Here is a 25,671-nt window from a genome sequence, read left to right on the forward strand (position 1 = left end):
CTCGACCTCAACATGCGGAAGGGGAAAAGGTCGATAGGGTGTCAAACTCGGTGCCGCATCCGACGTCAGCGCAGGAAGCCGCACAGGGCTATGCAGTGGCTGGACGGGTGGGCTGGACGGACGACTGGGATGCCCCTTTGGGTAGTATCCCGACGTTGTCTCGACTCCGGAGTTGATGCACACAGCTGGCGCTGAGGACGAATCCGCCGGCGAAGACCAGACTTGAGTGCCTTCCTCCTCTGTGGGACCCGAAGGCACACCAGGGAGAGGGGGTGACCTGAAGAAAGACTGGACAGTCCTTGAATAGGCCTCCATCTGGGTCCTCGTTGCTCCGACACCCAGAAAATGTGGGTATGGGGGAGACAACTCCTGGGCGCCTGTGCCTGGCAAAGACCGAGAGCAGCAGGCCCCAGCGTCACATTTACGGGAGGGCGACCTCCATGACTTATGCTTGTGCCTACCTGTCTCCAAATGACGTCCGCAGGAACGACCCAGTGAGCGGGCCCGATCCAGAGAGGGAGAACAGCAGCGTGAAGGCGCAGAACGGGACATCCGGGCGGCCCGCAGCTTCATATGACACTCCCTGAGCAACTTTGGTTTCATCTGCCAAAAGGTGTCACACTCTTCGGATTCGTGGTGCACTCCCAGGCACCACATACATATTGCGTGCGGATCTGTGACAGACATTTGTCGCGTACAGGTCTCACATGCCTTAATGCCCGAAGGCATTGCACACTGTTCCGTGACGCCGAAGGCGTCGAGAAGGCCCGAAAAAAAGGCCAAGGAACCGCTGGTTTTCCTGGAACCGCCCGCTTTGGGACGCGGAAAAGAAGAAAACTGACGTCAGCGTGCCAGAGTCGCTTATATGGCTCCTCTGACATCATGTCCGTGGACGACGTCAGGGCGAAACCGTGCGGCGGGCAGTGGTGCTCCTGCGAAAAGTTTTCCGGATACAGTCCGACGCCTGGGGATATTCTACGTTAAGGAATCTGGGCTAGATTGAACATATGCGCCAGGAACTAATGAATGTTTCTGTAATCTACAAAGATGTTTCTGTCACAGCATGGCTGTAAAACTGTAAAGTAATTTGCACTCATCAGAAATTACACGTTTTTGTAGTGGCAGATAAACCATACCAAATACATGCATGGGAAGAAGCCTCTTCCCCATAGTAAATAAGGGTGTACTCCTTCAATCATTTCATTCTGTAACAAAATTTATTTTACTCTGTAAATACATGTTCAAAACATGAGCAAACAAATTGTCAGTGGAAAAATACTAGCAACTAACATTTACTTTATAAATAGAACTTTGGCATTCAAAATTCTAGCTGCAAATCCTACTTACAAAATATTTTAAAAAGAGGCAGGTAAAAGAAACCTAAAGGCATGAGCCATCCAGTGGCTCTTACTGTTTTAACACTTGATGCATTTTCTTTTCTCTGCGTTCATGACAACTCTATGTACAAACGAGGTATTTAGCGCGCTTGAAATTCAGACCCACATTTACACAATACTTGATGCTGGCATCCTCAGGGATTCATACATAATGTACATATAGTCCAGCTCTGCATATGCATTTCAATTGTGGCTCACCATCTCATGCTGTCCTTCCCTCCTTTTCACTATAGGAGGAAATAGAATCCATAGCTCAGTTTTTCCTTTTATACAGTGGATTTAAACACAACCTCAGGTGTGAAAACCACACCATACAAATTCCTCCATGGTATCTAGCATTTACATTATAAATACAGCCTTCTCACAAGAGAAATCTAAAAGGCAGCGGGTTCAAAAAAAGGAAGGGAATGCCATAGGGCTCGGAGTTTGGGGAAAGGCACAGAGACAAACAGTAGTCAAATGAGCATCACTGGAGAGTTCTTGATTATATGTAAACGTTTGGGTTAGACTCAATATTCACTGGATAATAGGGACAAATTTTCATCCGCTAGAAGCACCCTCTCTCAAATAGGCTTGGTTATCCCAGCGAACCTATCCTGATACAGCACAAGACAGAGGCATACCAAAGATATTTTACGCATGCGTTATCCAATTCGCTGAAAAGGTGTTATGAGCCTACTCCGTTCCAGCAGACTGATGTGTACTGAAAATTTTCACAACAATCTTATTAAATAGTTTTGCAGCAATTTGCGTGTTAAGACAACACCTTCCATTTTTAACTCGAAATTTATATTTTATCCTAAACATTCAAATATTAAGGGACCCACATCTAAATCCAAATGTACATGAAGTATCTATACACTATATTACAGTGTAATGTTTCCTTGTAAGCAACATTTACATTTTCTTCTATGTATTATTCTAAGCCAGTAAGTCAGAAATGAAAGATGCTTTGCATAAAATGCAGTAGGACAAGCTCCATGGCTAACAAGCACGCATTTCCACTCCACCAATAGTAAGTCAATCATGAGCTTCACTTTCCAAGCACGATGTACACTATTTATGGAAATGTTTTGCCATCACAAAGACATTCTACGTGGGCGGACCCTTTTTTTCTGCCAAGGGTTACTAGGCTTGCATAGGTCATAAAAAAAAATACTTCAAAAATACTGTTCTTTTTTTAAAAATAGAAAAAATATATCTATATTTGTTTCTGTACAGCTATTAAATATAGTTATTAGGACAGTGGAATCTTAATGACGACACACAGAGTCCTTAGAGCTAAACTGTGTTAGGGATAACTTGCGTTTTGTTTTTAGGAAGACCTCCTCTGATACATGAAGAGAACAATACCCTACAAATCACTTTGATATCCCTATTTACACATCCAAAGCCAAAGACTAACATTAAATACATACACAACTTCTATTGTATGAGGATTACAAATGTTGCATGATTTGCCTAACTTCAATTTAGAGATTACATAGCAATACTTATAATCTTCCCTTAATTAGGATACCGTATTTATGCTCCAGGACGGCTACAATCTAAAATACAGTAGATTATTACTGTAAGTATACACTCTGTACAATCTACGGATTGTAGCCCTAACACAACATATAAATATTGATACTTCTATAAATCCAATCATAAAAAACTCCCCTACTTTTCTAAGCATCCATGGGTTATTAAAGATTGCCCACGCTTTGCAGATTGTCTCCTACAGCTACAATAATTTCACAACCAAACCGGCTCCACGCAATAAATAATCAAGGCTACCATTCGCTGACCCACTCATCTATAATAAATAGGATATCCATGTGAATCACATTATCAATCATCCATTTCTTTCCTAACCACACCATACAGGAGCACATTCAAATCTTGTAAACGAAAACAGACCTAGTCAGCAGCCAATATCACTATGCGCCTTAAATATTGAAAACCATAAATAAGAATGATAGCTTTGTGTGCTGCATCATTTTAGGTAAGGTCTGCAAAAGTAACATGGGCCAATTCAGCACCCTTGCACAGGCAAGACTGCGGTGCTACTGGCCCTGGGGTAGGGAAGCGCAATGCTCCCAAATCAAGTGCATTACATACTTTAAAACCTCAGTGTGCTATAACACCACACGGGCATAGCTTAGCAACGGTCAGTTCAGTAAACTAATACGAGTCGTTGCGTCCTTAGACATGGTCGTTCATCTGGACCAAACTCTCAAATGGTTACAATTGGAGGAATGTTTTTAAAAACATTCCACCAACAAGTCCATTGATGCTGTACCATTGTGCATTGCTGGAGACAAAGGGCCCACAAGTGGAAACAATAAACAACCATTTTAAAAATATAATTTTTTTAAAACAAATGCCACTCACTGGCGAGGTTAGTTGATCTTTTGGAAATGCAATATTAGAACAAATAGCATGGTCAGTATATGCACTTCCCTTCTCCCTTACGGTCTGTTGAATGCACTCTCTACATCTTTACTGCCTCAAAGCCATTTCTGGCACACATTTGCTAATCATCATGATTCTGTTAGTCATATCAACTTTACAATGAAAATTTGACCTTTTCTACAACAACTACTGAACCAGTCAGTGGGTAACTCAAAAGATCATCTAAGGATATTTACAGGTGCAGGATTTATCCTCAATAAGCAGTTTGGTGCTCCCAACATGGTCTCAAAAATTGGCTGGCTCTTACATTGTATCTTTATTTTGTAACCTCTATGGAGTTCATGCACTATACTGTGCGGCACAGAAGGAAGAAAGACAATAGTGGCAATGTTTCATGCACTATACTGTGCTGCACAGAAGGAAGAAAGACAATAGTGGCAATGTTCTGCTTCTTCGAGTACAGCGCTATGTCCAGTAGCAGTACCACAAAGCAGTGGCCCTGTGCAGAGCCACACAAGCATCACGTTCAAAATGTCAGAGTAGCAGAACAGACACAGAAAAAATACATTTCCAAATGATCTTTCAGTTAAACCACCACATAACACTTTTAGCATGTTTTGCTTCATGAACCCTCCACTGTCTACTGCACAAACAATTTAAATCAGCCAAATGGGAGGCACAGTCCATCTCCTCTCATTTTAAAACATTTCACAGCTTGGTCCAACACTTAGTAGTCTGGAGAAAGGAAAGCACAGTTTTCTGGCACTTCCATGACCATGTTTTCATCAGACGAAAGTGGAGAAGGACTCATGGTGTTCATCTTGCTTTCCAAACGTATTCATTCGCCAGTGACCACCAGTATATATATAGCTCTGTAACGGAAATGCATGGAGGGACAGTGAAGCAGCAGCAATTTCACATCAAAAGTCAATACTGCTCTGAGGCAAACTGTGGGTCACTGGGTTATGCAGTTGTCCCCCATATCCTGAGCGTAACAGTCTGACATTATAGTTCTTAATTCATGGATGTCTTGCCGTAACTGATGCACATCGCTGAGTCTCGTTTCAAGAGATTCTGAGCTGTGACATTCACCACTTTCTTCAGATGATGCATTCGAGGCTGTTAGCAAAACAAATGAAAAAATAAACAAATGCATCTGTGTATGAAGAAAGCTAAACCAAAATAAACAAATGCATCTGTGTATGAAGAAAGCTAACCAATATAACAGTCATATTTTGTAAGATTCTTCAAATTACACTGAATAGAATAAGTTGTAAAGTTTAAGGAGTGTACACATACATACATATGTTATAGAACACTGGTAACTGAGGAATATAGTCCTATAAAGCCATCAAGGGGTTCAGGTGACAAACCATAAGACGTATGGTCAAGTTGGTGGTAAGTGTTTTCTGCAAGCCAGGATAAGCTGTGATGGCAATACTGGACCATATTACCGGTGAATTCTTAAGTATTTTTTGTATTCCATATTTATTTTGGTGCAGTAAACATGAATTTTACCAGCTGGTTTGGAAGGCTTTGACAACCTATGTATCTTTGAGGTAGAATCAGGTCAAACGTTTTAGGACTTCTGACTGAACTTAAAGGATCAATGGCAATGTTCAGAATTAGTAGGAGCAGAGAATTGCTAGAACTGCCCGAGTGTTTTGCTGTGGCTTAACTTAAGAACTACCACATGCCCTGGTGTCTAGGTGAGTGAAGATTACAGAAATGCCTGCAGAGTGTATAATTCCTGCATACTTGAGAGAGATTTGCAGCACCTACTTTAACATTGGACATACAAGCAAGTCTGCTAATGCCAAAAAATAAGGACCCCAGAGCAGGAAATTAGAAATCAGGCACTTGGTAATAGGAAGCTTCTTTCACGCGTTTAGGTGTAGTGGAGGACAAGTTGCTTACCACTGGTAAAAAACGTTCTCCAGGACGATGCAAATTCCTGTCTGGTTCCTTCCCGCAACGTGCAAGACTAGATTAGGACAATTTTACTTGAATTCCTATTCACCAGCATTAGGTGGCACTGAACAACATTATTTGGGATGTTGGAGAAGTCCGTAACATATAAGGTGCCATACAAGCAGGTGACGTCTATTGTGTCTGTTTATTTTGTGCCCGAAGATGTTTGAGCTGCAGATTACGATTACAAAATATACAAGAACCTCTTATCTTAATCTCGAGAGGGGGAGGAAGGCAGTAAGTATTCTACAGTGCTTACTTTGAATTAAAAACATTGATGGATCTATCAGTTTTCATAGGAGGGCGCCACACATCGACAATAATGGGAACTCCTCCTTCCACCATTTGTGAAACATGGGCACTGCCTCTGCATTGCTACATTGAAGAGCATGCACCATAGTTTCTGCTCTATTTCCCAGCCCTGTGGCAGCTTGGACTTAAGGGGATGTTCTAGCATACAAACACCAGTAATGTTGGAGTGCAAGAAGGGCCATGTCTGGATCCAGTGCGTTGATGTAATGGCTAAGACTGCTGTTGGCCATGGCCTGCCTTGTTGGTGCCAGACATGACGGGCTAAGCTTTTGCTGCACACAATCTAATTCAGGTGCCTGGGACCTCGCCACATGGAAGGGGTCGCGCAAGAGCAGAACTGGGCCTGGGCAGAAGCCTTCTTGGAGTGTGCAAGAGATCCCACCACTATAAGGGCAACTCAGCATGAGCGAGAATACATGAACAGACCGAGATCAAAGTGCACGCATGTACAGTCCCCACAGTGCTGAATGAATCACCAGCTAATGGGAGGCTAGTGCGTTGGTGCATTGTAGTCATTTTCTTATGCCTGCCAGGAATCTCTGTGAATGGCTGACATCAGACCCCATGTAAAGCTCGACCCCTCCTGACCAGATAGTTACTGAATTTTCTTTTGAGAAAAAAAAAGATTTTTAAATGATCAATGATTGCATCACAGCCTCTCTACTTTTGTAACCTACCTCAAGAATAAACTAAAAAATAAAGTGGCCGTGCTGAGCACTGGCACCCGCCAACTGAAATTAATCTTCCAACATAAAAAGTATTACTAAAGGGAAGTAAATTGCGCATGCAGATTAATTTTGTGTATCCCCCCTCAAAGTATGCATCTAGGAAGAGTTAGGAGGCTCTTCAAGGAATTTCAATAAAAAAGATTGAGCCTGATCTACCAAATTGAGGATGTTCCCTTTTGTCCATTTCCAAACAATATTTTTGGAAGAATGCACACAAGACTAGTAGCTGATTTGCTGATCTTTAGGAAGATGCTAACATGCTAATCGCAGAGTTGAAATGAAATCTTTCTCGTGGAGATGTGTTTGCTAACATGAAATTATGCTTTATATTTCGAGATATCCTTGTAGAAATTGTTGGTTTTATTACCAAGTTTACATGCCCCAAAACAGGCAAAAAGCTTATTGTCCATTTGGAATGTTGCTTTCTGTGAATGCAGTGGCGGAGAACTGTGCTGTCTCCTCAACCTTGAATTCCTTGGATGGGTGAAGCAGAGGCAGGGAGGAAGGCAACACAATATGTTTGTCGATGTGCAATTCTGCTGCAACCTTTGTAAAGAAGGAAAGATGAACTCTAAGCGGAGCTTAGAAAACATTGTAAAGCAGGGTGAGGCCCGAAGAGCCTGCACATTGATGACCTTTCTAGAAGATGTAATTACCAGCAAACGTGAGATATTTCACACCAGAGATTTGCGTGAACAGTAGGTGTAGTTTTGAATTAAAAAAAACATAAATAACCTGAGAACCAGATTTAGATTCCAGGAGGGGACCTGAAAGGGAATGTTTGAAAAGTAATGTGGAAACATTTTAAGAATCTAGAAACATCCAGCAGTTTAAACAATGAACGTAGATCAGATGAACAAATGGCAACAGAAATCGACTTTCACTATTCCAATGCTCCATTGTTTTTCAAATGCAGACACTGCAAACTAAGGAATGCACAAAGTCCCAGCTTTAAGTGTATCAATAGACACTCTGTAAAACAATGCTGCAAATGATAACCTAGGTTTCAGATGGAAGAATGCCTGGGCGTTAGCAACAACCCCATCAGCTCCACAAGAAGTTCATACAGTGCTAAGGCTACTTTTTAAAGGTCAATCCAAGCAAGTTTAGAGTCACAAGGATTGGTTGAAATACACCTGCTAGGTAAACAGATCTCCACCAACTGGGAGCACAACTCCTTAGGTAGAGATGGGGTGCTCCTTTGACATCCCTTCCTGGCAAATTCTATGGAGCAAAACAAACTGCATTTCCATTTCGCCCTGGTGGCAAGCGGATCGTTCTTCAGTGCGTGGAGTTGGACTACTGGTCCATTACTTTCTACTATAATTTCTGTTTAAGATTTACAGACAGTCTGCTGAGAAAGCTGCATTGATGATCACCTTCTGTGACAGATCAATTCTTCTGTCTCGAATTGGAGTTTTGAGCCTCCTCTGACCATCTTGTTCAGACAGTGGCGTAGCTAGAGGTTCTGGTGCCCAGGGCTATTCCACAAATTGCGGCCCACGGCTGGTAGCAGGGGGGAGGCGGGTTTCTGGGGGAAAAGGGCAGCGAGAAGCGTAGGTGGATTGGCAGGGTTTAAGTTACGACACCACACTCTACTCCAATCCTGGAGAAAGCAAAGGTCGGAGCAGAGGTGCTGCGTGCCCAACACTAACCTCTACCAGCTCCCAGAGAACACCCGCTGCCAAGGCGCATGTACTCAACAGAGTAACGACCCTTTTGATCGAGTGGCCTGGAACCTCACACTTAAATCTAAATGCAATGGAGGGAGACAAAAGCACACAGCTTGTTATCTCTTCACAGGTACTTGAGAGGCATGCTTTTGACTTTGTTAGGTCCCTTTATGTAAGTGCATGAACTGTAAGAATGTCAGATGTGTTTGTCTGTCCCAGTATTTACACACAATCTAAATAGCACTATTTTGTTTCTTTTATAGTGCAACGCATCCCAATGCAGGGTGTAAGACCGATTTACATAACATACAGATTGACAATAAATCATGCAAGTGTGTAAATCAGTGTACAAGATGTGTTGCATGAGTCAGTGAAAGTTAAAAGGTGTAACAGTCACATATCCTACGTAGCTCACTGTGCTATATTAAAAGGCTTATTATTTATGAACTGCAAGTAACGAAACAGATCTGTGTTCAAAGCAGTAACCCACTTACCTAGCAACATTTTAAAAAAAATTCTGTCACCTGCATATTACATGCTTTGCAGGCAGATCTGGGACTACACAACACAGAAATCTCTCCAAGAAATACTTTAGCCACCTGGACTATCTCACCGATTACTATTCCCTGATATTTACTGGGCACCTCCGCAGCGGATGTCTTAACGCCATAAAAATCTTAGAAAAAGCGGACTTCCTCCATGTTGTCAATTATTTGTGGCAGGGTTTTAAAAAAGGTGTAAAATTAGATGAGGCCCAGATTTAGCTAATTTGTTAAATCGCATAATGCGCTTAAATGCACTCATGATATGTGATGACATTTACTGTGATGCCACGTGTGAAGTCATGCATTGTGACATCACAGGCTGTGATGGCACACACTATGATGTCACTTGCATACTGACTAACTAGGTTAGTCCCCTGCCCCCCTCCCCCCACCTGCTGGAGCTGCAAGAATTAAACGCACACCAAAGAAAATTCCAAGAGAAATGCAACAGGAAGTTTATTTGAGGTGGGTTCACTTTATTAAAATCTGCATCCTGCAAAAGAATTTCACATCCTGAACATTTAGTTCTGTGCCTGTGGTATGTTAAATTGACATTCCTTGGAAATGGAGATGGTATTGTCAATATACCTATATGTTCCCATGCACAAATATACTGTCCAGGACAATCATATCTCTGAAATACAGGAGTGAAAAGGTCCAAGGGGAACTGTAATGGTGGGGATGTTTGAATGCTATTTTAAAATGACGTTTCTCTCTGCTTTGAAAGGGGGAGGAAGAAAAAGAGAAACTATGACAGTTCTGTGTCTGTGTGTTTTCTTTTTTTTTAGCTTATGTCTGTGAGTTACTTTTATGACTTCAAAGCGATAGTATCCACAGCCAACGTCATCATCAATGGTGAACAGACATTTTTGTTGTACGAGGCCTGTTTGGCTGGACATGACAGGTGCTTTTGGGAAAGTTGCCAGTTACTGAAAAAGCGCTTATTTGGATTCTCGAGCGGGATTGGCGTTTACCACTCAGTAGATTCAAGAACCATAGAAGTTCTAGTCACAGCGTTATGAAATGTGCACAGCGTCGTTCACATAACCCCTTCCTGAGTCAGGTTTAAAAATGGCGAGCCACATCACTTAACGCAATAAGTCTAGACTTGCAAAGCTTTCTATGCTAATCAGTTACGATATTTCTCCATTCCTTTTCTAAAACATTCCTAAGTGGCGCAACAAAATACAAATTTAATTCATTTTCACTTACTTGATTAGGCAGGGGAGGGGCGTGCTTTTAACTCGCTGCGGGCGCACACCTGTCATGAGTGAATGAGTCTGTCAGCGAAGGGGAGGAAGGGCACAACAGCACAGGCCAGGCCCAGTGCACGCATACACCACCAGCAGGCCGTTTTCAACTGGTAGAGACACTGAGACAGTCCCGACAGTGTGAGACTGATTTCGCTCGGTCAGACTATCTGCAGCAAATTTGAAATAGCAAGGCTAGTGCGAGGCTCCTCCACTCACAAGTGTCGAGGTTGTGGTGTGTGCGTCACTGCTGGAGTGCGGGGGCTGGCCAAAAAATGATGCTCAGGGCCGTCATTGGTAGCGCTTACACGCGCTAGAAGATTGACAGTCCTGTGACGCACATATACGGTAGACCGTGCGGCACCCTGCACCACTACTATGCTAAGTGGTGCAGCAAGCATTGCAAGCAGGTGCGCTTGCACTTACATACACGTGTGGGTATGGGGTGGCTGGATGTACAGTCATCACTGTCCTGTCCCTATCTCAAGCCCCCAACAATGGCTCGAGTATTTACGGATAACAAGTCGGCCATTAGTTCTTTTATGAACATGGAGATACTGCTCACAATCAGACAGCGGGTATGCTGGTGCCCAGCGCACACCCATCAGTCCTCGCTATGTGTCCAGCTAGTCCTGCTTGAGATGAGCTATTCCAGTGGAGAAGACAGGGAGGAGCAGACGCCAGATGTCCCCATCTTTGAAAAACAGCACATGGAGCGAGGGCACCTCGCGCACAAGAGCATCCACTGAGCCCCGGTGAAGTGATAGTATTCCCTCGTGGCGCACGGCAGCCGTGTCAGCCTCGCTAGTAATTGTCATATTTGATACACATATCATCTATTATTCAACAGCCGATGGTTTATTAATGTTCATTACAGGCTGTTACTGAGGTGTCCTTTCTAATAGCGGCGGCGGAGCTGACAGGCTGGGGGTGCAAGTATCCAGCCCCGTGGCCAGAGGGGCTTAGCTAAGCTTTGGAATGTGTGCGAGCCGCAGGGGAGTGATCTGCCTCGTGCATATTTTTCTTGGCTTGGATCCCATTGAGGGCTGCTGAAGCAGAGCGGGAGTGCTGGGCTGCAGAGGTGCTCTGGGTGGGGAAGGGGCATGGGAAAGTCGCACAGTGGAAAGTAACTGATACCTGATGCTGAGACTCCCCCCCCCCCCCCCTTAATAAATCCTGGGCTGCCCACAAGTGGCGGCCCACCAGCCGCCCCCAAAATAGTGCCGCCTGGGGCAGACCGCCCCCAGGAGCCCCCAGCTATGCCCCTGAGTTCAGGTAAATATTGCAGATGTTTTATGGGTTAATTTGACTAACTTCAGTTTCAAGACCTACATGTAGGCATACAGGGAGCTGAATATTGGATCATCTGTATTTGCTCCCCAGCCATGGAAAGATTCATCTGTGACCACTGTCACTTAATGCCAAGGAGGTCTTAAAGGGTGACCCAGCAACAGATTGTCTGGATCAGTTTAGAATATTAGAAACTGGATAAGCAATGGAGGTGTACAACGCACTTTAGCTGACACAGTTCTGATCCATATCGTGTCATATCATGTGTCATTTTCAAAAGTACAAGAAGAACCAGAAAATATAGAAAGCCATCAAGACTTGAAGGTGTAGGACAGCATTTTTCATTTGGTGCAGAGTCTTGGTAAACATTGAGATCATCTGGTTTGTACTTAACAATCTCTCTCAACACATGGCTAGAGTGTTTCCACAAATGCAAATATGTGCTAGCAAAGGATGAGCCATAATTACTTCTCTTTCCATATAAAGCCGAACTTGTTTAAAAGAATGGTTGTAGCAGTAATGATCCTTAACAAATGAGGTGGAGAAGAAGTCAATCATCCAGGTAAGTTGAGATGAAGTGTCTTCGACGGTGCAGCTGCGCTACAAGTACCAACATCATCTTTGTGAGCACCCTCGAAGAACAGGCCAGTCCATAGGCAGGCAAGCAAATTAAAAATACTGATCTCTTATTAAAATTAATTCTGGGAGTTTCCAGTCCTGGGTCGATATCAGGATATCAAAGTAGGCATCCTGGAGAGCTGAAGAAACCAGAGAGTCTTGCTAATGTAGAGTTTGCAGGGACTGTGATACCATCAGCAAATCAAACCTGCCTTTTTCTGAGAAATGTGTTTCATGATCTCAAGGTCTAAAATCAATTGCAAACCTCCCCCTTTCTTGGGATACGGCAATATCTGGAGTAATACCCCATTTGATTACTAATGGGGGAACTAGTTTGATTGCCTTTTCACTAGTAGAGAAGATATCACTTTGCTGAAGATGTTTGTGTGGGGCAAGAGCAAGGAGGTTAACATGGACTTGCTCAGAAAATGTAGGGAAAAACCTTTTATCAGAATCTGGAGGATCTACTGGTGTGAAATGTTTTCTCTGACCTTCTTGAAGAAGTGCAACACCTGTCCTCCAATCACTAATCCTTAAGTGGGTAAGTTTGAGGCCTCAGAGAACTTTGGGTGTTGCTGGTACAGATAAGGAAGAGAATGATAACAGTGTTTCTCTCCCCTACCGCTACCGAACTGGTGACCGTAGTCCTTATACTTCCGATTTAGTTGATGAAATGTCTGAAGAGTGAGGCTAACTGTCATGCTTCAGCAGTCATCCAGCTCTCTTGGAATGTTTTCTGAAGAATCCGTTTTTTTGCTGAAATGGTGCTGGCTGACCACTTGAAGGGCATATCGAGCAACTGTATCTGAACCTCCCTCAGCAAGAAAGTGGTTCTCATCTAGGCAAGTCTGTCAAAGACTATACTGAACTACATAGATCTGCAAACTGCATCCAAGCCAGTCAGCACAGCCTACTTTGACACAGTTATCAAATAACAGAGTTTCTCTGCCTATGAAACTCTGTCAAGCTTGGGTTAGCCATGGCTGCAATCTCCCATAAAGCAGGGGCGTTCCTTGCCAAAGGGCAAGCTGTATTAGACATCTTTATAGAAAGACTGCCTGACACAAATATTCACTTCACCAAAGCCTCAATCCTCTTAGATTCTCTGGTGTAATAGTAAGGATGGGGTTCATGAGGGCACATAGAACATATGGGCCATCCTGTCATCTGACAAGATAACAGAGACGGTATGAGGATAACTAGCAGACATGTGTTTACAGCACAAGCTGCTGGACTTCTAGTAAGATGATTTGGGAGGTGACAATCTCCTCAACTGAGAACAACATAAATGTTGAGGATACATTAAGAAATCTCAGCCACTCTGGATCTTGTACCTATAAAGGCATAGTCTATGTACTGCACGGTCGTCGATTTTGGTGTCTGATTACATAGAAAGTTGTTCAGCTGAACCTGGAGACAGTGACTAAATATTGCTATTACGTTTTCTGGGTCCAATCTTGGTGCCTGGGTAAAAGGTTCAAGTAAGGCATCAGCAGAAGCAAGCCTCCAATAGCCATCATCCATATGTGTGGAGGTATTAGAAGGGATTTTTACTGTGGTGTATAAGGTAGTTGGAGATATAACCACTACTGTATACATGTGTGTGTAGGAGGAAGCAGCAAATGGCAGTTGGTTGACCCCAAGGGAGAATAGATTGTTTCACTATCAAGCAAATAGAGCAAAGGTATGTGAATATTTTCATAAGCAATCAAGTGTGCAGGAAGTATGTGGGATCAGTATGTTTTGTAGGAGCACATGTCAAACACTCTTAACTGGTGCATGTGTAGAAGATAACTGGTGGGTTACTGATCCACGGTGACCTGATGTAGGATGTTAAACCTTTTAAAAGATACCAGCAAATTCAGTTGTGTTGTATCCTGCTTAGCATCTCTCACGGGTAGCCACATTACTTATGTTGTAGGTTGGTGGGACTGTTTACACAATTTCTAAAGAACGTTTCAAGACACTTTGTGAGGGGGGGGGGGGGGGGGAGAGGTTTCTCTAAACTAAGACGGGGTCAGAGGATACTGCTTCCCAGATACTGCATAATAAACAGAGTACCCTGTACTCTTACTCCTGGATGGGAATCCAGGTGTTTTCATTGACCTAAGTCTCAATGTTCCTACTGTTTCTTTGGTGACAAAAAAAACCAGTAGGAACATTGAAATTGAGGTCAGTGAAAACAGCTGGACTCTAATCCTGGAGTAAGAGTACAGGGCACTTTGGGTTAGTGTGACTGACTTTCAAGCATTTTTCAAGTTTAGTTAGCAGAACATTTTAGATTTTGTTTTATATAGCGCTGGCCATTTCATAGCCTTGTAAATTAAACTTCCTGCTACAATAGAATTTAATGGTACTCAATTTATTTGATGAAGGATGAAAGACTGAGTTTGTCACAATAGTACTGACCAACAGGTCACACCGGATGTTAGAAGCAAGTCCTTAAATACCAGGCAACCGTGTCAAATATTATTACATTTATCTGCATATTTGAAAATTCCAAGTATGCTTTCTTTCAAATGATGTGGTTTGACTTTCAAAAAGTAGCCTCAAGCATTTCCCTGCTCCACTTATTGCTGAGGATCATATCAAGCTGGTCTCCGTCGTGGCAATATTGTCAAATTTGCAGTCGCCTTAGATACAGATTGTGAAAGAAAACAGTCCGCATCATATAGCGCAAACACATACACAGTTGCGGGATGCAACCTTCAAATTAAGAGCAAACAACAGCAAAGTGTTATCTGTCCTTAGCTACTGAAGTATAAAATGTATGCAGATGTGATTGTCAAAATATATGAAAGGAGCATTTGTGAGGATTTGGTTTTAGAATATCAAAATTTCCCCAATTATTAAAAAAAAATGTTTTTTGAAAGGAATGAAAAGATGAAAGGGGAAAAAGTCATATGGCACCCTTTTGCCACAATGTCTGATTTTCTTCACAAAATGGCTTTTTATATGTTAACATTGCTTACGTTCTATTCCTAGAAGTAGAGTAAGGTTCGGCTCCTTGCCTTGGGCTCTCTGGTTCAGAATACTGCACAGCGCTTTGAGGTCGAACAAGCAGTGCGACAACTCCCTGAATAACTGATCTGCCACTGGGATCTTCTCCGACAGTGGCTGTCGTGATATCTGCATCTGATGAACTTGTTCCTTGAGAGATGAATTTTCTTCTCTAAATCTTTGGCTCTTGGAAAGAGAAAAAACTAAATGTTAACATTACTTTATGTTTTTAATAATAGTTTAAATATTTGACGATAAGATTCAAATATTTTCAAGAGATTTTTGAAAGATATGTACCAGAAACCAAAACTATAGGACACCTCATATATCCGCTGTAAAGGACATGATCCACTCTGCTCAGCAACAGCAGTGTAAGTTGTATCTAAGCCAAACTACAAATACTGGTCTATTACTAATATTTAGCTTCACTCACTTACGTATACAGTTTTGAAAATATAGGCACTGCTAAACGAAAAATTATTTAAAAATAATTAACAGTTCTACATGAAATGCAGTGGTCAACACAGGCCTGATATTCCACAGCCAAGTAAGTTATTTTACAAATTAATTCTGGAACAAAAACAGACACCCAGCAAACAAAACACCTTAAACTGCCCTTTCATTATTTCAGACCGCAAAAGATTGTGAATTGTATAATGCACACAAACAATACCAAGGAACAAAGAGCATTTAGTACTTGGTGGTAAAATGTGATTTCAGGAAATTAAGTCCACTGCTTATTATATAATAAGCAACATATCACTACAGCATACAAATGTACCATTTAGTGCACAGTTGAAATGAACACGAATATACACATTGTTTCCAAAATACTACTCACCCTCTGTTATCATTAGGCTGATAACCTATTAATGCCAGGCAGCTGTTTGTTACCTCAGGTACTGGAAAATTACTAGTATTACAGGTATGATTTTTATCACCAGCATTCACCACACTGTCAGTCCAATGTTCAGTTTTTGTTGATGGTATTTTCCCTAATTTGAAGAATCTGAGATGTTCCCCATCTGCCACTTGGCCTTCATTAATATGAAAGGTTAGGAAGTGAGAACAGCGTCTCAGCCGCTAGGTATTGACAAAATATAATTTCTAGCAGGAGGGAATAACGAATATACCCAACACCCACCTCCAAAGCTTACCAGTCTGCATGAAGGTACTACTCACAGCCCCATGTAGAATTTGTGAATAACCCAAAGGGTGAAAGTACAATTTTTCCTCAGTGCTGGAAAAATGAATTATGCCGGATCTAGTTGTAACGATTCAGGGAACTAGCAGTATGAGTTTAACAGCAGGGGACAGTTTGCAGTCTTGCCCATTTATTGACTAGCTCCTCATCTGGGCATGAAGGTGCCAAGATGTTATGCTACTACAGAAAAACGCCAGTTTCTGACATAAATGAATGAAAGAACGGAGGACACTTTACTTTCTGCTCTGCGTGGAGTTCCGAAAAACTCAGCTCTGCTAGTTGGCGAACAAGAGTAAGGTCAAATATTACTCCAGACCACCTACCCGCAAGATTTCTCAAAGCGGGCGGTTGCGGATGGATGCTACCTCTCACGTTGAGAAACATTCCGTTCACGTTAAGGAAGCTGCAGCTCTAGTAGAACATCTACTCGAGTGGAAGAAAGAAGCAGCGCCCTCTTGCGCTGCGCATGGAGCCGTTCGCGCCAGTTTTCCTGAGTGGAACAAACACCTGCCGCTAAAAATAACGCAAGCGGTGGGACATAACGCACTCCGCCACATGCGGAATTCCGTGTAGCACTTCTGAGTTTTGGAGTCACTTCTGTGAACTCCGCACAGGCATACTTTCTGAAAAGGGGGTTCTAGGCCCCCACCGACAGCCCTGAACCAAGGGGAATCCATCCCCCATTGCCCTTTGAACAAGGAGGTGCTTGTGCTATCAGATACGAGGAAGGGGGCGTTGCTTGATCGTGCTATAAAGCTCTTGTTGCAGTCCCGTCCTGTGGGACATTTTACTTTCTGGAAAGGGAGTTCTTGACCCCCGCAGACTGCCCTGAACCAAGGGGACTCCATTCCCCCATCACCCTTTGCGCCAGCAGTCGCTTGTGTTAACAGCTATGAGGAAGGAGGCGTGGCCTGATCACACTAAAAAGTGCTTGTTGCAATCCCATTGCATGGGCCAAGCCCAGCAAAAAGCGGGTCTGTCCTAAGCCAGTCAGCACCAGGAAGAAGCAGAGCAGGGGCACCCCCCTCTGTCCTTGTGGTGATCTGTTGTCTGGTGCCCCTGCCAGAAACCACAACCTACACAGGTACATTTCAAACTCTGCCCCAGCCGCTTTCTGCTTTGAGCACAGCTGGGAAGTTTTCGCCCTCTCGTTGCTACAGTTAAGGATTCAAGCACTGAGGAGGTCTGAGTGTGGGGACTTCTAAACTGTGTACTCTGCTTCTAATCCTTTTTTTTTATTAAGTAGTTTAGGGGCTGTTGTCTGAAGTTAGCTCTTTATATAGTGGACCAAAACAAGGTACACTGTGAAGGGAGTTCAAGTAAACCCCATTGGGTTTACAAAGGCAAAAATGATAACCCAATTGCTCTCTTTTGTGGTAGTGTGGGCGAGCAGTTAAGCTTATCATAGGGTAGTGCTAAGCATTTGTTGTACTCGGAGGCAATAAATGAAATACACCCAAGAATAAATTTGAGACCAATTTAGAAAAATACGTTGTATTTTTATATACATTTTGATATCAAGAACTTTGTTATCAAGTAAGTAATTTTTTTAATATTGTACACTTACTTAAATGCGCCTTTATACACACACTACTTTCCTATGGGTGAAAAGGCATAGATAGCATACAGGTATTTATGAGCAGTTTCTGGGAGTCTCCTTTGGTTTTTAAAGTTGTATGGGGCAAAGGTCCAAAGAGTTGCTCGTTACCTGCCCTGGGGCGTCTGGATGCAGAGGTGCTGGTCAGGTTGGTAACTGTGGCGCTACATCGGTAAGAAGACAGGGGGGACACCTAGAAACAGGCTACTTAGGGGAACTTGGATCACAAGGGTCTTTGGAACAAGGAGCCACAGCCGGTTAGTCGGTACCCGGGCTGGGGCGCTCGGGTGCAGGGTATAAAGGTCGACTGGGCTCTGTGCGTCCTAGAGCCTTGTGTTTGCCAGTTTCGCCAGCTGAGGGTGCAAAATCAGGACAGCTGGGCAACTCCAGAAGTGGGTCTCTGCGGTGCAGACGTCTCTAGTCGGCTGCTATATCTTGAAGTCAGAGTACCAACTGAACTCTCATGGTCTTGTCTTGCTGCAAAGGGTCCGATACCACTGGTATTGGTCCTGTGCTGCTCCTGTCAGTCCTGGTTTCCGCTTACTTGGTGGGGAATAGATCTGACCTTCAAGTGAACAGAGTTCTCTTCCTGGAGAGCTGCTGCGTCAGGCTGGCCAGGAAGCAGCAAATCTGAAGAATGGACGCACAAGTTACTTACCTTCGGTAACGATATATCTGTAAGAAACATTAGTTAGTGTTAGATTCCTTACCTTAGACTATCCCCAGGCGTCAGACTGGATTGGGAACGTTTTTGTCAGCAGTACCCCTGCGCGTCGGTAGGCGTCGTCTGCGGCTCCACGTCCGTCGTTGGGATCGCCGGGATGACTTCGTCAGAGTACTTAAACGCCACCCTCGCATGCTGACGTCAGTTCTATACATAGCTTTCCGCGCCAGGAACACGGAGCCATCCAAGAAACCGACACTGGTGCCATGAAACTAGGGCCCTCAAAGGGAGATACCTTAACCCTAGATTTCGGTTCGCAGAACGGGGAGGATGGGTGAGGCGATAAGGAATCTAACAGTAACTAATGTTTCTTACAGATATATTGTTAACGAAGGTAAGTAACTTGTGCATCTGAAAGAAACACTTTAGTGTTCGATTCCTTACCTTAGAATAGATACCCCAGCAATAGCATCCCCAGTGGTGGGTCTGCGAACCAAGATCACACCAGGAAGTCCTGGAGAACGGAACGGCCAAAAAAGCCATCTCTCCGGACTTTGCTGTCCAGGCAGTAGTGCTTAGCAAAGGTGTGCAGCCAGGCCCACATAGCTGCCTGACAGATGTCCTGCAAGGGGACTCCCCGACCCAGGGCAGTAGTAGCCGCCGCGGCCAGAGTGGAATGGGCGCGCAGCCCCACAGGAGGCTCCTTTTTCGCCAAGGAATAACAGACCTAGATGCACAAACCGACCCACAGAGAGATGGTCCGCTTGTGCACCACCCGTCCCTTCTTAGCGCCCACGTAACCAACGAAGAGCTGGTCCTCCACCCGGAACTGGCGTGTGCAGTCTAGATAAAAAGAGAGCGCACGTTTTGGGTCCAGAAGGTGGACCCTCTCTTCCTCTTTCGAGGGATGCGGAGGCGGAAAGAATGTGGGCAAGGTGATGGACTGCCCGAAGTGAGAGGCCTTAACCACCTTGGGCAGGAAAGAAGGACAAGTCCTCAGAACAACTTTCTCCGGATGAACAGAGAGGAAAGGGGCTTACAAGACAGAGACTGGAGCTCACTCACTCTTCTGGCAGAGGTGATGGCAACCAGGAAAGCAGTTTTAAGAGTCAGAAGACGAAGAGGACAATTATGAAGTGGCTCAAAGGGAGCACGCATGAGATAAGTAAGTCTAAGTTCAAGTCCCACTGAGGCATCACGAAGGGAACAGGAGGGAACATATGTGTGATGCCTTTCAAGAACCTAGTTACAACAGGGGACTTGAAAAGAGAAGGCTGAGCAGGAAGCCTTAAGAAGGCCGAAATGGCCAAGAGATAGCCTTTGATAGTCCCCAGAGCAGAGCCCTGTTGGGCAAGCGAAAGAAGAAAGAGGAGAGCCTCTGAAAGAGGGGCAGAAAGTGGATCCACAACCTTAGTTGTGCACCATGCTACAAATGTGTTCCACCAGCAGGCGTATCCCATTATTGTGGAGGGACACATGGCTCTCAGAATCACACCACAGACTTCAGGAGGCAAGTCAAATGCCTCAACTGTCGCCGCTCAATCTCTACGCATGTAGGTGGAGACTAGACAGGTTCGGGTTGAGGACTGTCCCCTGTTGCTATGTCAGAAGGTCCTCCTGAAGAGGCAGACAAATCGGGTGATCAACTGACATACTGAGTAGCTCGGGATACCAGTATCTTCTTGCCCAGTCCGGAGCCACAAGGATGACTTGGGCCTGGTCGCGCCTGATCTTCTTCAGCACTCTGGGCAGAAGTGGTACAGGCGGAAAGGCGTACAACAGACCGCAACTCCACTCGCGAAGAAAAGCGCCGCCGAGTGAGTGCTGCCTTGGAAATTCCAACGCGCAGAACTGATGACATTGCGTGTTCCCTTCGGTGGCGAATAGATCTAACCAAGGCTCTCCCCAATGCTGAAAGAGACCTTGCGCCATGTCCGAGTTCAGACGCCATTTGTGATCCATCATGCCCCGGCGGCTGAGTTCGTCCGCCCTGGCGTTCAGGGAACCTGCCAGGTGTTGAACCACCAGGGTGACGCCCTGGTGTTCCAGCCATGTCCAGAGGAGCAAAGCCTCCTGTCAAAGGGTCCACGACCCCACCCCGCCCTGCTTGTTGCAGTACCACATGGCGGTGGTGTTGTCCGTGACACCTGCACTACACGTACCCGATCAGAGGAAAGGAATGCCTTCAGTGCAAGATTATTATAGAGGCTTTTATAGCGCGCTCTGTTACTAAAAAATAGTATCCTGGCGCAAGATGGATCGCCTGCAGCTCCAGAAGGTTGATATGGAGCCGGGACTCCGTCAGAGACCAGAGGCCTCTGTTCTCCACCTCTTCCATGTGGGCCCCCCCCCATCCCAGGAGGGACGCATCCGTCACCACTGTGTGCCCTGGTTGGGGTAGGGAGAGGGATCTGCCACTGACCCAATCACGGGCCGTGAGCCACCACTGCAACTTGTCTCGCAGTGCCCTCCGAGATCACGACATGGTCGGACAGGTTGCCCTGATGCTGTGCCCACTGGAACTTTAGGGCTCACTGCAGAGCCCGCATCTGCCACCTGGCGTGATGTACTAGCAGGATTCAGGAGGCCATCAGCCCCAGGAGTCGCAGCGTCAGCCTGACTGAAACTCGGGATAAAGGCTGAAAGATCGGAATCGGAGCCTGAATATCCCGAACCCGTTGCTCGGGAGGATAAATCCGAAACTGCGCCGAGTCCAGAACCGCTCCGATGAAGAGGAGCTTCTGGGAGGGACTCAGATGTGACTTCGGCACGTTGATGGAGAACCCCAGCGAGTGCAGGAGATCGGCCGTAGTCTGGAGGTGGAAGACGACTGTCTGGGGCGAGCCCGCCTTCAACAACCAGTCATCGAGATAGGGGAAGACTGGAACCCTTGATCTGCGCAGATGAGCTGCGACCACCGCCATCACTTTCGTGAACACCCGAGGAGCACTGGTGAGGCCGAAGGGGAGCACAGTAAACTGAAAGTGCTCGTGGCCTACCGTGAACTGCAGGTAGCGCTGGTGAGCCGGCAGGACGGGGATGTGGAAATATGCGTCCTGCAAGTCCAACGCTACCATTCAGTCTCCAGGGTCTAGGGCAGCCAGGACCTGAGCTAAAGTCAGCATCTTAAACATCTCCTTGTGGAGGAAGCAGTTGACGCTCCGGAGGTCCAAGATAGGGCGCAGGCCCCCTTTGCCCTCCTTGGGAACCGGAAAGTAGTGGGAGTTGCAGTCACGTCCTACTTCTGGCCCAGGAACGCGCTCGATGGCCCCGTTGGCCAAGAGGACCGTAACTTCCTCCTGCAGAAGCTGCAAGTGATCCCCCAACATGCGGTGGTACTGCGGTGGCATGGCTGGAGGGGTCGCCTCAAAGGGGAGGGAGTAGCCCCTTCGGACGATTTGCAGCACCCACCTGTCCGACGTGATGGTACGCCAGTGGAGGAGGTGATGGCGAACCCTGCCCCCCATTGGCGTTGAATGGCCCTGAAAGATCAGACTAGGAAGGCTTTGAGGCGGTTGCTGAGGGAGTGGATGTGGACTGACCGGGCCTCTGTCCCCCTGCATCGCCGCGGCGGACAAACAAGTGGTGGTGCCCCTCCCTTGGCCACGAAAGGGGCGAAAAGCTGAAGTCTGCTGGCGCTGGCCCGACTGGTCCAAGGACTTGGCCATAGTCCTGGAGTCCTTGAAACGCTCAAGCGCACTGTCTGCTTTGCCGCCAAAAAGCCGACGGCCATCGAAGGGCATGTCCATAAGCGTAGACTGGACATCCCCCGAAAAATTGGCGGACCTCAGCCAGGCGTGGCGACGGATCACCACAGTCGTGGAAGCCGCTCTGCCCAGCGAGTCTGTGGATTCAAGTCCACATCTGATTGAATAACGTGCTGCTTCCTGGCCCTCAGCAAGAGCTTGGGCGAGCCGTGCCTGGGCCTCTTCCGGACACTGGGGCAGCACTTAAGCAACCGTATTCCACAAAGAGTGGGTGTAACGGCCCAAAAGGCATGCAGTGCTGATAGCCTGCAACCCCAGACTAAGTGAGGAGAACAGTTTCCCGATCTGGAGGAGCAGTCGGGAATGCGGTCTAGGACGAAGAGGCCTGGATCACCAAGCTCTCGGGGTGGGGTGTACGGACAGAAAGCAGGGGCCGCCCGGAGCCAGGAGGTGGCGTCGGGCGACGTTCCAATCCACAAGGGGCACTGTGGAGGGCTTGGCACAAGTGCCCATCAGAACGTCCGTGAGGGCCTCATTGAACGGCAGCAGAGGCTCCGAAGAGCTTACTGGCAGTTGAAGCACCTCAGTGAGGAGATTAGTCCTCACGGCCGCAGCAGGGAGCTCAAGAGCCAAGGCCTTGGCTGCCCTGCGCAACACCACACCATAAGTAGCACCCTCCTCCGTAGCCACGGAGGGAGGAGAGATAAATCCAGTGTCAGGTGATGTGTCACTACCACTGGCCTCCCTCAGCTCATCTGCCCATTCCAGACTTAACTGGCACTTTTGTGCCAGAGGGTCCTTAGACCCCTCCCAGTCCTTCCCTTCACCCGTGTCCTGATAAGCAGGCAGAAATGACGGAGCCAGGGTCATAGGTGAACTGCTCACCCACCGACACCAGAGAGCTGAGCGGTGCCGCTCCGATGCCGGACTCGGGCTGAAACTGGGGGCGGCGGCGTCCGAGGACGGCGCCGGGAGTGACACCATCGAGGTTGGTGCCAGCGGAGGAGTCCTGAGATCAACTGGTGTCGACTGAGATCCAGGCCTGGACACCCCGGGGCCCTGCGGCGTCGGGACCAAAGTCGACGACGGCGCTGGGGCCGAAGCCGCTGGCTCGCTAGGGCCCCTAGTCGGGTCTGCTGGGCCTGAAGGCACGCCGGCAGGCTTCGACGGAGGGAAGTGAGTCCTCATGGCCACAAGGAAATCACAAATCTCCTCCAACGTTGCATGCAGTCCAGGGACCGGAGGGTATGGGACCAGATGCGACACCTGCGGCTCTGGCAGAGCCGCACGGGTGGTGCCACCCGAACCTTCAGCTGAGTCGCGCGACCGGCGAGGGGAGTCAGAAGAGCGATGCCGCTTCTTCAACTTCTTTTTTAGAGTGCATCGACTTACCTGAATGCGAGGACTTGGAGCCCGATGAACGGTGCCGGCTTCGCGACCAGCCCCTCCACTTCCTCCTAGATCGGGACCTCAAGCGGGGCGGAGCCAACTGCCGGATCTCAAGGAGCTTGTGGGACTGCTCCTGCCTAGCCTTCTACCTCAAGGCCCGGCAGTCGGGGCACAACGTGTCGTCGGGGTCAGCCCCTAGGCAGTAGAGACACCGGCGATGGGGGTCGGTAACGAACATCAGTCAGTGACCGGCACCAGGAGTCAAAGTCGACTCGAAAAGAGATAGTCAAAAAGACCAAAAAGTTAATCAAAAAGTGACTAGGGGTACTAGCTCTTCCCGGATCTGTGCTTGCTGGCGAGGAAAAAAGAAGAACTGACGTCAGCGCGTGAGGACGGCGTCTAAGTACTCCAACGACGTCATCCCGGCAATCAACACTGACAACGGATGCGGAGCCGCAGACGACGCCTACCGACGCGCAGGGGTACTGCTTACGAAAACTTTCCGGATCCAGTCTGATGCCTGGGATATTCTAAGGTAAGGAATCTAACACTAACGTGTTTCTTTCAGATTTTGTGTTTCGATACCAGTGGACTGCAGGAGACTAGTTCTTCTACTCCAAGGGAGGTTTGCTGGAGATTTGCGAAGTGCTGGCATTGCACCATAGCAGGCAGTCTGCAGTGGTAGTTTGCATGTGGGTGCTGAGGAGTCCCTTAGGGTTGTTTAATTAAAATGAGGGACCCTTAAGGTGGCACAATACATACTGCAGCCCTTTTGGGTCCTCTTTAGCCACATTTCCCTAGGTACCAGGGGTACAACTTATTAGGGACTTGCAAGGGGTGCTAAAGGTACTGCAAATTGGCGGAACAATTGTACAGTTTTCGGTAAAGTGATCTGGCACTGGGAACCTGGATAGTAGTATTTAATAATTCCGTATGTACCACGGTCCCAAATTCTTGGCCCCCCTCTGTAATTGTTCCAATGTTTAAAAAGAAAGATAGAGGGTCTCCAAAATGTTACAGGCCTATATCCCAAATTGATAGTTCTGTGAAAATTTTAGGGAGGGTCATCTTTAATTGTCAGCAGTCTTGGGTTAGTGACAATAACATTCCGTCCTCCTGAAAGTATGGTTTTCGACCGGGGTTAGGTACATTGGAGCAGTGCCTGAACTTGAACTTATTTGTTAGCAAATATACCATTGCCAGGCCCGCCTTATGTACCTGGCCTTTATAGACCTTTCTGGCACATTCAACTGCATGAACAGATTCAAGCAGTGGTTGATTCTTTTACATTGGGGGTAGAAGCTCCCTTGGTTAATTTTCTGTATTGCCTACATGAAAATGTAGGGGCAAGGGAGCGTTACTGCAGAGCAGGTGAAGTTTCTGATGTCTTTCTTTAACAAGTGGGGTGCATCTGGAGAGCGTTTTGGCACCTCTGCTTTTTAATATTTATATAAATGAATTAAGCACCCACTTGTTCATGTCTACTAAAGATGTCGCCAAAAGTTACTACCGCATTTGTTCCTGCACTATTATATGCCAACAATTTGGATTTAATGGCTAGCACAACCCTTCGCATTCTGGTCGAATCTTTTTTCTCTAATACCTGGTAATCCCAAGTGAAGTCAGCACGCATGAAATTGAGTAGGGCGGCAGGGTCTCTATTTAATCTTGTTCAGAGGGAAGGTATGGGCACTATTTGCCCCAACATTAAGATTTTAACTCTTCAGTGTGTCCCTACAGCAACTTACAGAGTGAGGGCGTACCATAATGACTCACCCATACAGGCGGAAGAAAACAGAATCTTAAGGCAGTTACTTGATCTTCTGCCAGCTAGCCTTCATTTTATTTTACACTCTGAACTTCATTTAGAATATGTCCTTGAGAGAATTAAATTGGCCCCTCTACTGTTCTGGGTAAGCGTATTGTCAA

The 25,671-nt window shown here is 46.2% G+C and overlaps 1 protein-coding gene across 1 annotated transcript in view; it reads right to left on the minus strand.

The window, feature by feature from the left end:
- Window positions 1-4,092: 4,092 nt before the first annotated feature.
- CEP85L (centrosomal protein 85L) overlaps window positions 4,093-25,671 on the minus strand; it is a 351,940-nt gene continuing 330,361 nt past the window's right edge. Inside the window, exons 11-12 of the mRNA XM_086949826.1 lie at window positions 15,154-15,367; window positions 4,093-4,913 (exon numbers count right to left, since the gene is read on the minus strand). Of these exons, the coding sequence (XP_086805952.1) occupies window positions 4,750-4,913; window positions 15,154-15,367 (378 nt within the window). The 3' untranslated portion in view covers window positions 4,093-4,749. The remainder of the gene's footprint in view (window positions 4,914-15,153; window positions 15,368-25,671) is intronic.

Source organism: Lissotriton vulgaris, unplaced genomic scaffold (genome assembly GCF_964263255.1).
Source record: "Lissotriton vulgaris unplaced genomic scaffold, aLisVul1.2 SCAFFOLD_772, whole genome shotgun sequence".
Taxonomy (NCBI): Eukaryota; Metazoa; Chordata; class Amphibia; order Caudata; family Salamandridae; genus Lissotriton; species Lissotriton vulgaris.